Source organism: Megachile rotundata, chromosome 4 (assembly GCF_050947335.1).
Source record: "Megachile rotundata isolate GNS110a chromosome 4, iyMegRotu1, whole genome shotgun sequence".
Classification (NCBI taxonomy): Eukaryota; Metazoa; Arthropoda; class Insecta; order Hymenoptera; family Megachilidae; genus Megachile; species Megachile rotundata.
This window is the reverse complement of record NC_134986.1, coordinates 8546515-8561152: the sequence shown is the minus strand read 5'-3', so window position 1 is coordinate 8561152 and position 14638 is coordinate 8546515. Positions and strand designations below refer to the sequence as shown.

The 14638-nt window shown below is 33.9% G+C and overlaps 1 protein-coding gene and 1 non-coding gene across 3 annotated transcripts in view; both read right to left on the bottom strand.

The window, feature by feature from the left end:
- Phlpp (PH domain leucine-rich repeat protein phosphatase) overlaps positions 1-14638 on the bottom strand; it is a 211634-nt gene that overhangs the window by 1847 nt on the left and 195149 nt on the right. For both annotated transcript variants that reach the window (XM_076530989.1, XM_012295705.2), the window contains exons 8-16: positions 7864-8011; positions 4859-4984; positions 4617-4770; positions 4485-4545; positions 3736-3990; positions 2847-3056; positions 2582-2744; positions 1916-2199; positions 521-1360 (exon numbers count right to left, since the gene is read on the bottom strand). In XM_076530989.1, the coding sequence (XP_076387104.1) occupies positions 521-1360; positions 1916-2199; positions 2582-2744; positions 2847-3056; positions 3736-3990; positions 4485-4545; positions 4617-4770; positions 4859-4984; positions 7864-8011 (2241 nt within the window). The remainder of the gene's footprint in view (positions 1-520; positions 1361-1915; positions 2200-2581; positions 2745-2846; positions 3057-3735; positions 3991-4484; positions 4546-4616; positions 4771-4858; positions 4985-7863; positions 8012-14638) is intronic.
- LOC143264409 (U5 spliceosomal RNA) lies at positions 5726-5846 on the bottom strand. The gene has a single exon (XR_013038138.1). It is a non-coding gene; the product is annotated as a U5 spliceosomal RNA (small nuclear RNA).

The following is a 14638-nucleotide window of genomic DNA, read 5'->3' as shown; positions in this document are numbered from 1 at the left end:
TTTTATAAATGATTATTCATTTGAGGATACAAAATAATTTGTTAAAACAAAATAGAATTTGAAATGATAAATTAAAGACTTTGTTAAAGAATTAAAACCAACATACTTTATTCTCAAATATAACTCCTAGGTTACCTTTTGTAGAATACAAAATTATGTAACTATACATGACTTTATTAAATAGTTAATTGTGTACAGAATGCTTCAAGTGTATACATATTCAAAATGTTAACGTCAAACTTAAAACCGATAATATCAGACGACAATCATTTGTAATTTTCAGATAATTAACATATCATTTTTAATTTTTAACAATCAACAATACAGTAAAATCTATATGCATGAATAAGAATAAGCTATACCTCAAATGTACACAAAGACAAAAAGTAATGCATTCACTGAAAACGAAATTGTTTTCTGACAGAATGCAAACATTCCCGTTGTTCGAAAGTGCACTATTTTGTATTCCACCAAAGTTCTCAGAAATTTGCATTACATATTACCACGCGAACTTTCTCACCTGTTCACTATGCTCTTCAGCACGCCATTTAAATAATAGCCCTCGTTCGCGTGACAACAGCAAGGTCCCGGTGGTTTATGAGCAGCGGGTGGTATACAACAAGGACAAGGACAACCACCTTCAGTTTGACCTCTATTTTTACCGACCGCGTGTCTCAGTTCTCTCATAAGTTGATCCAGATCTCCCTGATTGGGTCCCGTTAACCGAACAACCACGACGCTCAAATTATCCTCCGCCCCATAAGCCTGCGCCAAATCCTGAAGTCTTTTGGCCGCCAAAACCGGACTCGCCTCGGCTCTAGCTTCTCGCACGGCTTCCTGGATACTCAAAACCTCCCACAGTCTTCGATTCGCGATTATCACGAACTCGTCGTCATCCTCCAAATCCACTTCTTCGAACGTAGGATCAGGAACCACCAACGGAAACATAGCAGCGTTCCCCAACTGATTTCTTACAGGAAGTTTCTTAGCAGGTGCTAGGGTCAAAGGTCCAGCAGCTCGACAGAGAACAGCTTTCGCGTCTCCAGAAGAAGCCACTTTCAAAGAATATTTTGTCGCCGATCTCGGGTGACCTTGTTGCGATTGAATTCTGACGATGTGAACCAGAGTCGCGTCGATGCCGTATTTTTGACCCTTTTCCTTAAGCTCTCTGTGAGCCGACAGCAACGTGTACTTCAAATATTCTTTTGATGTCTCACGGACGGTTCTTTCTTCTAGTAGGAGACGGGGTATCATCTCTTGGAGAGCGTTCGGGGCTTCTTGGTTCGATCCTCCGTCGAATATGCCGAAAAGACCCTCCACGTTGCAGAACGATGGCATTCGGACTTGGGAGACGTATAATCTGTGAGGAAAATTGGAGAAGTTGAAGGGAAATTATGCAATGTTATTTTGGAAATGATTTTTTGATGTATTGCATTTATGGGGTTTACGTGTTGGAAATTCTTTATGGGAGATTAATATGTTTGTAAAATTGTAAAATTGTAAAATTGTAAAATTGTAAAATTGTAATATTGTAAAATTGTAAAATTGTAATATTGTAAAATTATAAAATTGTAAAATTGCAAAATTGTAAGATTGTAAGATTGTAAAATTGTAAAATTGTAAAATTGTAATATTGTAAAATTATAAAATTGTAAAATTGCAAAATTGTAAAATTGTAAAATTGCAAAATTGTAAAATTGTAAAATTGTAAAATTGTAAAATTGTAAAATTGTAAAGCTCCAAAGCTCTAAAGCTCTAAAACCCTAAAACTCAAAAATTCTAAAATTCCAAATTTTCAACTACCTAAGCAACCAAATTTAGAAATTAAAATTTTAACAATTACCAAAATTAAAATTTAAAAAGTATGAAACTTGTCTCTATGAATCTAGTCACAAAACTTTACATTTGCCTCTACCTTTCCCTGGACCCAGCTGTTTCAGAGAATCCGAGTCTCCACGGTTGTTCCGCACCCTTCTCAGCGGAAACAATCTCTTGCTGATGGGGATGAGAGGGTAAGCTCGGTCTATTTTGTCCTGACACATCGACCAAGGATATCGGTCGTTGTGATCTATACACCTGGAATTGTCTAGGATCCACATGCAGTCTCGAATTGCAAGATATATCGAGAAACTGAAGCTGTGGTGGTACTAGCGTAGCCAAATTTATCCTGTCCAGTTGATTATGGGCAAGATCTAATACCTGGACATTAACATTCCCTTGGATTATGTACGTTCTCCTTTAACGATGATTAGAAGCTTATCAAACTATAATAATCAGAGGAGATAATTTACTTAACTTTTAAGTACCTTTACAAAAATTCGTAAAATCATAAAATGTTCATATTTCTTAATTTTTATCTTGTGAAGATTATAAATTAATTATGTACAAAAATAATTTCTCAAATTCTTAATATATTTTTTCTTAGCTTTTATCTTTTTTATTAGCTTTTAGCTTTTTGCATTTATCTTCTTACGTGACTTAGTCTAAAAGTGCCTTAGCCTCAGTTTAAAAATTGCAAAGGTTCATTGCAGTTTCAGCAATCATCTCCTATTATCTTCCAACGATTTCCTGTTATCGTTACCTTCAACGACGTTGTTTTATTAAACGTCGGGCAAGTTAGAAGTCGATTGGAATGGACACGCAACACCCGTAAATGTCGTAAATTGGCTACATTGTCTGGCAGATATTGAAGACGATTTCCTGACAGCACTAATTCTTCTAGATCCTTCCACGAAGCTATACAACTGCAAATTTTGATAATCTTTTAAGCTTTAAACATTAATCTTAATCTTAATCTTTAACCTTAATACAAAATTGCAATTATGATTAAACTATAAAAATTCTACCTTTCAGGAAGGGTGTCCAGGGTGTTGTACGCTATGTGAAGAGCTCGCAGGGAAGTCAATTTCGCTAGAGTATCCAAGGCAGTGTCTGTTAAACAATTCGCCGTGAGGTACAACTTTTCTACGCTGTGGTTGCTGTGCCGATTTTTGTTCGCTTCTCCCAAGGGAGGGAGCTCTGATAACCGATTGTTGGAGAGATTCAGCACCTTCATTCTGAAAAAAAATCTTTCATCACTACGTTTCTTTTCTTTACGTTGGCTATTTATGTCTTTATGACTTTTATACAATTCATGACTTTTACAAGACTATTCATTTTTGAGTTGTATTTCAAAATTTCTTTTAATGTATTGTGCAAAATTTCTGATTTGACAATTTCATTCAGTGTACTGCATAAAATTTCTGATTTAAAAATTTCATTCAGTGTACTGTGCAAAATTTCTGATTTAAAAATTTCATTCAATGTACTGCACAAGATTTGTAATTTAAAAATTTCTTAATTTAGTATTTGATAAGATGACCAAAGTACTAAAGTAGATAAATTAGGTGGAAAATGACATGACATAAAATTTAGCATTGGTTATCAACTGATATAGATCAAGTTAATTGTATCTGACGAGTATACTCGTCTCAACTGAAACAGTTGAACTAAATTATAATTACATTTTAATTGTAATTAGAGCTCCACAAGAATTTCTTTCGTTCAGTGTTCAAAAGAGATTTTAACAAAATAACGCAAGGTTATATTGAAAAATTAAATATTAAAATATGAAGTATGACAAAAGCATTTTTGGTGTGACAAACAAAGGGTTAATCTTATAATTTAATGTTAATGTTACAAATGAGAATAAAGCTCTGTATCAAGATTACATGACGTGTGAATTGATTGGCATACTTCTCGGTGTTGACGAAGAAACTCGTCGGTAACGCAGTCAGTGCATTGTCTTGTAGAGTCAAATGAACGATGTTTAATGGCTTCCGGGGTGGTGGAAGGGCTTGGAGCCTATTGTGGGGTAAGTGAAGGACCTCCAGTCTCGATGGCTGTGTTAACAGTCTGTCTGGAAGGGCTGTTAACGCATTGTGGGATGCAAAAAGTGCACGCAATACTGGAAGGTCTGGTGTCCATTCTGGAAGGGCGTCCAAATTGTTGCTAAAATAAAAATATATTGTGACAAACAAATGTAAAATATATTACTGTAAGTAGGCAAATTTATTAATATAAAGATTAACTTAATTCTTGTAAATGTAAAGATTAACTTAATTCTTGTAAATGTGAAGATTAACTTAATTCTTGAAAATGTAAAGATTAACTTAATTCTTGTAAATATACATTTTAACTTAATTCCTGTAAATAGATAGATCAATCTAATTCTCACAAATAAAGAGATCAACTTAATTTCTATAAATATAAGATATAAATTATTTCAACTGAATTAAACAGAAATTTTATTCAACTAAAATCTCCACAAAAGCTAAATTAATTAACCAGCTCTAAATATTCTTCTCAGTAAAAATACATGTTGTAATCGCGTTAAGATACCCTAAAAAACATCACATGATGACTCAACTTCATTGCGCAACAATATTACATAATTACATCGAAAAACCTAGTAAAACTTTCCTGGTTTATTAAAAAACACTCACTAAGACACGTCCAAATGCTCGAGATTCACCGGCACCGGTTCGATGGTTAGTTTCTTCAGTTCTATAAAAGAGTTAAGTAAGATTTAATATTAATTTATGGTGTATGAAAAGGAAAAATTGTAAAGGTCTTACTGTTATTTCCGGCAATCAAGGAAACGAGATTTCTTCCGCAGACCGTCAGTTCTGTTAAAACATTTCGCGCGCAACGAACGCTTCTCAATTCTTGAAGAGCGCTGATGTCCAATTTCTCAATGCTATTTTCACTGACGTCTAGATGCGTTAAATTCTTGATTACAAGGGAAATAGAACGATCAATAATTAGTTCGGAAGCGTTCGTGTAGCATGCATACACAACATCAGAGAAAAATGCTTACTCCGTAATTTCCGAGAATTATGTTCCCTTTCAACTGATTGTTCCTTAGGTTCACTTTATACAAATTATTCTGATTGTTCTTCTCATCTCTGTAGGTTTTGCTGTGCTCACTTTTCGATAACACTTCCTGTAGACAATAAACAAGAAATTTTAATAATTTATTTTTGGAAAAATTTACTGACTTTTTGTAACTTTGGTAGATTGCACAATTTGTAATTGTTCGAATTCAAGCTTGTTCTATTTTCAGCTGAAATGCACTTTGTACGATATTTTATAAATATTTAATAGTTATGTTTTCAATCGGTTCCGACTTTGAAACACAGATTAATAATGGTTCTTTTGTAGTTCTGTATAGTATACATATCTATTGTATAGAGAGATAGGGAGAAAAATATTTTGTTATGGACACGACTTAAAAAGTTATGTGAGAAAGCAAAAATTTCCATGTAAATCATATACAGACAATATTACGATTATTTTAATAAAAGTCAAAGTGAATCCCCATATTTTGTTTGTTAGGTTAGGTCAAACAAACAAGAATTTAAAAAAAATATCCTCCAATATTTGTTTATAATAAACTAAATAAAGCTATCGAATCTAAATTATTAAAACCCATCAGTCTCCTTCCACTTCGTCTATTAAATAAAGTTTTTAATTATTACAAATGTGACGAACATATCTTGAATCATTATTTTCAAGTACATAGATAAATTTATGAAGACAGGTACATTTTCAAAGAAAAATATATTTACAAAACTTTAATTCAGAAATTAAATACAATTTAATTCAGAAATTAAAGAATGTTCCAATGATTTTTTTGTGAAATTACTTTTTCCTGTAAAAAGATTTATGTTTTAATTATATTTATGACCCAGCTTGCGCCGGGCACACAAAAAATTAGTCTATAGACTCATCAATTGTTCCCCTCCACGGAAATCTTTAGTAAAAGGCGAAAGATTTATGCGTGATTTGAAGGGAAACCAGAGTGAAAAACCACTGGCCTGAGCCCCCTTATGTACAGTCCTCGGATGTATTTCTCTTTCGAGAAACTAGTTGCGGCTGCGGCCATCTAGTGGCGACACAGTGAATTACCGCGCAGGTGCGTACACCGTAACGGATCGCCCTGTTCACTCTGGCAAAAATATTTTAAAGGAACCTTGCAATAGAAATATAACAACTCGGACAAGAATAAATTTTCTAAAAATATGTATTAATAGTGAAGAAATAAAAAAAAGGATTCTATCATTATAGACTACTGATATAAATGCAATTTTAGTATTGTGTGCATGAATTGATGGTTAACAAGCAACATATGAAAATGTTTTATTATAATTAACAGTAAAATGTACTAATAAATAATTTATATATAACCTTTATTTATTGTTAATACTAATGGTATTAGGTAAAAATATCTTTAAGAATTCAAACTTTTTGGATATTATTTGTTTTAAAAGAAACTTGAAAATTATAGTACTTAGTGCTTTTAAATATTTTTATATATCAAGTGTTAAAATATTTAGAATTTACAAATAATAAATTCTGATTGTTCAAGCTTAAAATAAAGTTAATGAATAATAAATATTTGCGCCTGATTTTGCACAATTTTCTAATGATTTTCCTTATTGTAATTTCTAAAAAGAATTATTCAAGGCAAGTACTACATACTATAATTATTTATTTAACGTTTCTTCACAACAACTGGAGTTAGACATCATATAAGCTTATCCTTAAGAGATCAATTTACCATCTATTCTAAAATCACGTGAGCTATTGATTATTAAGTTATAGATAAGATCATTAGATAAAATATGTTCCACTTCGATAGGTATATCAAAATTGATTAAAGCTACTTGATATTTTAAGATCTACGATTCTCAAAAAACTTATATAATCGATTTATCTTTTACAGAAATCATTTCTTGTTCACATCACGTGCAGCAAACAATCATGCGGTTTGTCGGTGATCGATTTGCTGATAGTCTGCAAACATTTGCTATCTCAATATTTTAGATGAGATGTACTCACAAGCGAGTATACCTACATGCTATTGCGATAATCAAATGTATTAAAAATTTGGAGTGTTTGGCGATTTGGGGATTTAGGGATTTAGGATTCAGGGATTTAGGGATCAGAGATTTGGGGATTTGGGGATTTGGGGATTTGGGGATTTGGGGATTTGGGGATTTGGGAATCAAGGATTTAGGGATCAGGGATTTAGGGATCTGAGGTTTAGGGATCGAGGATTTAGGGATTTGGGGATTTGGGGATTTGAGGATTTAGGGATTTGGGGATTTGGGGATTTGAGGATTTGGGGATTTGAGGATTTAGGAATCAGGGATTTAGGGATCGAGGATTTAGGGATCTGGGGACTTAGGAATCAGGGATTTAGGGATCGAGGATTTAGAGATCTGGGGATTTAGGGATCAGGGATTTATGGATCAAGGATTTAGGGATTTGGGGAAGTAGGAATCAGGGATGCAGGGATCACAAATTTAGGGATCTGGGGATTTAGGAATCAGGGATTTAGGAATCAGGAATTTAGAGATCAGGGATTTAGGAATCGGGGATTTAGGGATCGAGAATTTAGAAACTAGAAAATTCACAAGTTTATTTTCTCCAGAACTAGAAAATAGCAGAATCTAAATTCAAATCTTTAACAAATTGAAAGTACAGTTTCTAAATTTCCCCTATAGCTTCCCATAATTACTCCCATGTATTTATAACACACGCTACTTTTTTGAAACCAACATTTCACAAATTAAACTTAAAGACCAATAAAACACATTTCCTCAACCAGTACCGTATACATCAGAACACCGTTAAGTTTCAAGAAAAGTACACGAGTGTTTAAGTTGTTAATTAATTGGAACAAAGTCTGGGTTCGTCAGATCGGAACTGAATTTGTGCAATGCTCGGTGATTTCGCGGCCATTCGTCGTAACGGTACCGTAGCGCGAATTTTGAATTACAAAATACTTAAATAATTTCACGAAACGTATAGACGTACCGTTAACGCAAGCGTTCGCATGTTGAAGAAAGATGGAAGACTGTTCAGGCAATTTCCAGCCAAGGAAATGTTTCTCAAGTTCTTCAGCTCGCCGAGCTCGTGCGGCAACTCTTTGATTCCATTACGATCCAAGATCAGCTCTCTCAGACTGCAATGAAATTAACACATTTTTTATGTTACTGTTCTTGCATATATTCCTTATCATTATTAGAGGTGGCACAAGGTGAATTATTTGTGTAACCGAGTTTTTTTTAAATTTAGAAACTTACAAATATTTTACGGTATCAAAATAATTGTATACTGTTGCAGTTATTAATGTTCAATCTTAATTATTGATTTGTGATGTTCCACTGTTAAATTTTTAATAAATAATAATTCTAGCAAAGTATAATTTTAATCTTTTCTTATTCGTTCTTAAACAAATTATATAAACATACACCTATGCATGGTGTTACCTGTAACGCTACTCAAGATTTTTCTCCCACTTGCAGCCACCTTACGAAAAAAAGTTTAGAACAATATTTGCAGGGTATGAAGTGCACAATAGATATTAGTAAAGCAAATTTTGAAAACAGTTTGTTCTCTCGGCAAAGTCAAGGTCACCTTGGGTTTTTTAAATAGGAACATACATTTTTTTTATTCATAGCTTTAGAGGACATCGAGACGAATTCAAAACACATATTACATGATATTTTTATTAACATATTACTCGATTTACAGAAGTGGAAATGTGAAGTAAAAGACCGGAATATTACGTGATGGAAGGCGGCATACATTTTGAACACGTAATTAATTAAAGTGTATTTTTCTTACATTCTAGTCGCGTGTCTACATTCAGTAATCTCTTCGGAATCAAATAATTACACTGCCAAAGTCAAAAGCTAAGTTCACATTTCATATTGTAGAAAATGGAAGATGTTATTCGAGTTGTGTTATTCCAGTTGACACGATCAAATGAATCAAGATAAATTAACAGTGCATTTAGCGGTGCAACATGATTCGATGTCAATGCACGTTGCACCTTGGATGTTGCACGGACAAACGAATCGGTGAACCTAAACGAACGGACCGCCCACAGGATGTGCACTTGAGTAGAAAGTTTCGAATTATGGTGAAAACCTTCCTGCCAGTAAGCATCTGTGTCATCGGATGGACTTTCAGTTTTTAAAGTAAAATCGAAACGGCCGGAAGTAATTGAAGATAGACGCTTGATCATGTCGCTTGATTTGTTAATACTTTGCGTAACTGCTGGCCATATTTTGGTTTTGATAGGATCAGATTCGCTCTCGATGCGTTATTTTTTGGAAATTATAGCTCAGAATTTTTGAGGTTGGATATTCAGTAATTTAAAATTTTTAAAGTTTCAAGTTTTTAAGTTTGCAAGTTTGCAAGTTTGCAAGTTCGCAAGTTTTCAAGTTTTCAAGTTTTCAAGTTTTCTAGTTTTCTAGTTTTCTAGTTTTCAAGTTTTCTAGTTTTCTAGTTTTCTAGTTTTCAAGTTTCCAAGTTTTCAAGATTTCAAGTTTTCAAGTTCTCAAGTTTTCAAGTTTTCTAGTTTTCTAGTTTTCTAGTTTTCTAGTTTTCTAATTTTCTAGTTTTCTAGTTTTCTAGTTTTCTAGTTTTCTAGTTTTCTAGTTTTCTTGTTTTCTAGTTCTCAAGTTCTCCAGTTTTCAATTTTTCATGTTTTCTAAGTTTTGTATTTTCAAATATTTCTGAATTTCACAAGTTAAAATACTCCAAAGTTACAAAGTTCCATGATTCTATAATTCCAAAATTTTAAACTTGAAATTTTGGTTATTTGTAAATTTTCAAATTCTCCATTTTCCAATTCCCCATATTCTCAAGTGTCAATTTCCCAAATTTCCCAAATCCAAGAATTTCAAATTTGCAATGTCCCAAAGTCTCTAACATTCTAAAACTCTTAAATTTCAACATTTCAAAGTATCAATATCCTTAAATTCTCAAACTCCACATTTTTAGAATCGAATTCACTCTACCAATTCTCTAAATTTCCACATATCATTATCTACTCATATCTACTCATCCATTCTTCGCCCCAATCGAGCCGCCATATTGAAAGTACCCACTTGAAAATAACCAAGAGAAAAAAATAGATAATTAAAAGAAGAGAAAGAAAGAAACCGAAGAGAATAATTCCACCGTTCTAAACGTGGAAACTCTCGAATGCTAATTACCGGAACACTTGAACCCTTCAACTACATCGAATCGCCATATTGCATCCTCTTATTCGGGCGTCGAGCACGCACTTATTTCCAGAGCACGCGGCCACTTCTCACCTGCTTTACCATTCCTTATTCTTCGGCCACTGCACACGCTGTTTAAAGAACGAGAACACCTCTAAAGATCTTGAGTATCCTCTCGAGTATTCCGGGACGCTTCTTAGCGGAGACACTGCATTCTCCAGAAAAAACTTCCCTCGCGTTTTTCACCCATTCATAATGCGTTCAAATATTCATCGTTTTCGTTCTTTCTATCCATTTAAAGCGTACACCTTGATAATGGATTCCTTCAGAGCACCACGCTTATTCTATTTCCTTCTTTTTCCTTCCCTGCTCGTAAGATTATTCTGTCCTTTGGACATCCGAACTCCTATTCCTTCATCTTTGTATATTTTACACAAACTGCTTTAACTGATCTTTTTCATTTTTCATTTCACGGAAAATCCTTTAATATCAGCCACGTATTTTCACGAATTTTCAAATTCGCGTATTTTATTTTATATTTTTCTGGGTTTCTCAATTTCGGTACTTTTCATACAAAATTTCTTCGCAGCAATTTTATTGACTCTTGCATATTTTGAAGATTCTTCGTATTCTGGGTTCCTCAATTTTGGTACGTTTTAGACAATTTTTTGTCAGCTTTTTTATTAGTTTTTGTATATTCTGCAGGAGGTTCAAGGATAATAGGTTTCTCAATTTTAGTACGTCTGGTAGAAGATTATTTCATAGCGTTATGTTAGGTTTATAGTCTTTCTATTTCTCACAAACTTCAATATCCAGTCTTCTTTACTCTTTGTATATTTTATGGAAAATCCTTTAAGTTAGTTCCATGGATTTATTGGCTGTCTTTCTTTACAGAAGGTTCTTCAACATCTGTTGCTTCTTAGTCTTTGTGTCTTTCCGATGAGATTCTTCAAGGTTAACATTCTGTATTTCTTAATTTTATCACATAAAGAATTCTGCAATATCTGTATCATGTATTCTTTTAAATTTATATGTTCATTTCGTGTAGAATTCTTCAAGTTTAATATTGAAAATATCACCTGATAATGTCAAGTTTAATATTAAAGTTTAGTGTCAAGTTTAGTGATCAATCGTTTAGTACCAAGTTTAATACCAAGTTTAGTGTCAAGTTTAGTATCAAATTTAGCATCAAGTTCAGTACCAAATTTTGTATCAAGTTTAATAACAAGTTCTTCTGATGAAAGCTGCAGAGTGTCCTCACCAATAATTACTGAAGTTTATTTCAAACTTTGCGATTAAACATCAACATTTATATTTTAACATTTAATTTATGATATACAGTTTAATGTTCAATATGGAGAGTGATTAATCAAGTCTCTACAACAATAAATCCTCCTCAAAGTCCACATTCACATATGTTTCTCCCCAGCAGACTAATCTCCGTTCAGCACCCTGGTAGACAATTAATCAGACAGCGTACAATTAACTTGATCCTCAGGAAATATTACCTCAAAGAATTGCAACTTCTTCCATAAGTCTCCTTTTACTGTGATCAACATGAAAGATTTAGCTGCAATTGAAAGTTCTTGATGTTAAATTACACCGTTCAGGTTAAAATCTCTTGAAATAGCGAATCCCAAAATGCACAAATTCAGCAACTTCTGATTCTTGTTCGCACTTCTCTGATATAAATAAGTCTTGAATCTTGACTCATGAACCGAGTGTTCCAAACTTTCAGTTCACTCTTAAATCCAAATTACCCAAATATTGAGATTCTCCAAAAATTCACAGTGAATTTACCAGATAATTCATTCACATCAACAGTTTATGAGATAATTTTCCAAAACGACGAACTCGAATCGCTTTCAAACTTTTTCCTCCAAATTCGCGAGATCGACCTCTTCAGACGTTGCGATCTTCTATAAGTGGGTTTCTTCAGCTTTCCGTAAACGATATTCCTAGGACAGCTTTGTGAAGTTACGAGCTGGTGCACACTCGCGCGAGTTCTTCGGGGGACTAAAGAAGCGAGGCGAAGCATATCCAAGCTATTCCTTCGTCGAGGAAGAAAGAGGGAGACCAAGGATGGCTTGGCTGACCACTCTGACGTAACAGAATGGAGAGATTAGCTTGGGTGGTGGTAAAACCATGGGGTTCTAATGAATAAACACTGGAGAGTATAGTTGTTTGGCGAGTAAACAACCAAGGATTACCCGGAGGATTGTAAGATTCACAGGTCATTGATTTTGATAATCGTTTGCTGAGGTCGCTGGTTGAACATTGTAGAGATATGTGATATCTTGCCATTTAACACTAGAACTACTTAACACTAGTTAGTTTAACATTACCAACTAATTAAAAGCTTTCAGGTTCCACATTTTATATTAGAAAATTTTGTGCAGATAATAATAGTCATTGTGAGATTATTAGTAATAGTTTTGAGATACGGAATGGTTAATTAATTCTTCAATGTTAGTTAATTTTTCAGTGTCTGCTTATTTTTTTGGCTTGTTTTCAATTTTAAGGTAGGTGTACATGTAACGCCGGGGATGTCAAGGATGATATTAAATTTTTCAATTTAAGTACGTCCCTCAAGTACCGTTTGTTTGATGAAGTTTTGAAAGTCCAAGGGCTTTAAGTTGTGGAACTTGTAGTTTTATATTTTCAGAGTTTCAGAGACAAAATTTTGTAATTACAAAATTTTTAAATCTCCTGGTTTTGAATTTTCATAAACCAAAAATTTCTGTGTGCAAAGTTTCAAAGTTGCAAAATTTCAAAACTCCAAATTCTAGAAATTCCTAAATAAAAATCTGCAAACTCAACAGGTTGTGAAACTTTATAATTCCAATTATGCCAATAGGTGAAACCACAGAGTTCCAAAATGGCGGCGCATCCGATTTTGTAGAACTAGGTTAGAATGGATCAATTCCTACAATTCTACCTGTTGAATCCACAAATAACCAAAGCAAACATCTTAAATTCAAAAGTTTTAAAATTACAAACTCCCAAATTGCGAAAGTCTCAAAATGTCTGCAAACTCAAGTCCTGAAACTGTAAAACTTCAAACATGGTATTTCTCGAAACTTCCGAGTTCAAAATGGCAGCGCATCTGATTTCGTAGAACTAGGTTAGAATCGGTCAATTGCTACAGTTCTACCTGTTGAAACTTCAAATAATCAAAGCAAACATCCCAAATTCCAAAGTTCTAAAATTTAAAAATCCCAAATTGCAAAAATCCCAATAAGTCTGCAAACTCAAGTCCTAAAATTGTGTAAAATTCCAAACATGCTATTTCTCGAAACTCTTAAGTTCCAAAATGGCGGCGCATTAGATCAAAATTGTTTTACCCATCGAATCCACAAATAATCAAAGTAAACATCCCAAATTCCAAAGTTCTAAAATTTAAAAATCCCAAATTGCAAAAGTTCCAATAAGTCTACAAACTCAAGTCCTACAACTGTAAAACTTCAAACATGCTATTTCTTGAAGCTTCCGAGTTCCAAAATGGCGACGAACCCAAACTGAATCAAAATCCTTCTACCCATCAAATCCACAAATAAACAAAGCAAACATCCTAAACTCGAAAGTTCTAAAATTTCAAAATCCCAAATTATAAAAGTCCCAAAAATTCTGCAAACTCAAATCTCAAAATTGTGTAAAATTCCAAAAATTTCTCGAAGCGTCCGAATTCCAAAATGGCGGCGTATCCAAACTGGATGAGAATCCTTCTACCCATCGAATTCTCAAATTCGAAAAACACCCTAACTTCCAAAGTTCCAAAACTCCAAAATCCCAAATTACAAAAGTCCTAAAAAATCTCCAAACTCAAATCCCAAAACTGTGTAAAATTCCAAAAATTTCTCGAAGCGTCCGAATTCCAAAATGGCGGCGTATCCAAACTGGATGAGAATCCTTCTACCCATCGAATTCTCAAATTCGAAAAACACCCTAACTTCCAAAGTTCCAAAACTCCAAAATCCCAAATTACAAAAGTTCCAAAAACTCTGCAAACTCAAATCCCAAAACTGTGTAAAATTCCAGAAATTTCTCGAAGCGTCCGAATTTCAAAATGGCGGCGTATCCAAACTGGATGAGAATCCTTCTACCCATCGAATTCTCAAATTCGAAAAACACCCTAACTTCCAAAGTTCCAAAACTCCTAAATCCCAATTTACAAAAGTCCTAAAAACTCTGCAAACTCAAATCCCAAAACTGTGTAAAATTTCAAAAATTTCTCGAAGCGTCCGAGTTCCAAAATGGCGGCGTTGAATCGTTCTACCCATCGAATCCGCAAAGAATCAAAGCAAACAGCTATCGTTTGAATTTTCGAAGAACGTGCCCTTCCGTATACCTACTTCCTGCAACAATTTCGATCGTTAACACGTACGTGTTTCTGTTCACGCCTCGATGTACGTGGCAGAACGAGCGATGTGCGCTCTTTTTGATCGGACACTCTGATCGGGAAGTAAATTGCACAGTTCCAGTGTTTGGCTCGCATTGTGTTCCGCGAATGTGGCTCGTTTCAGGGAAAGGAATCTAATGATAAGGAGCTTTTAAATTACGCTTCTCGGGAAGGG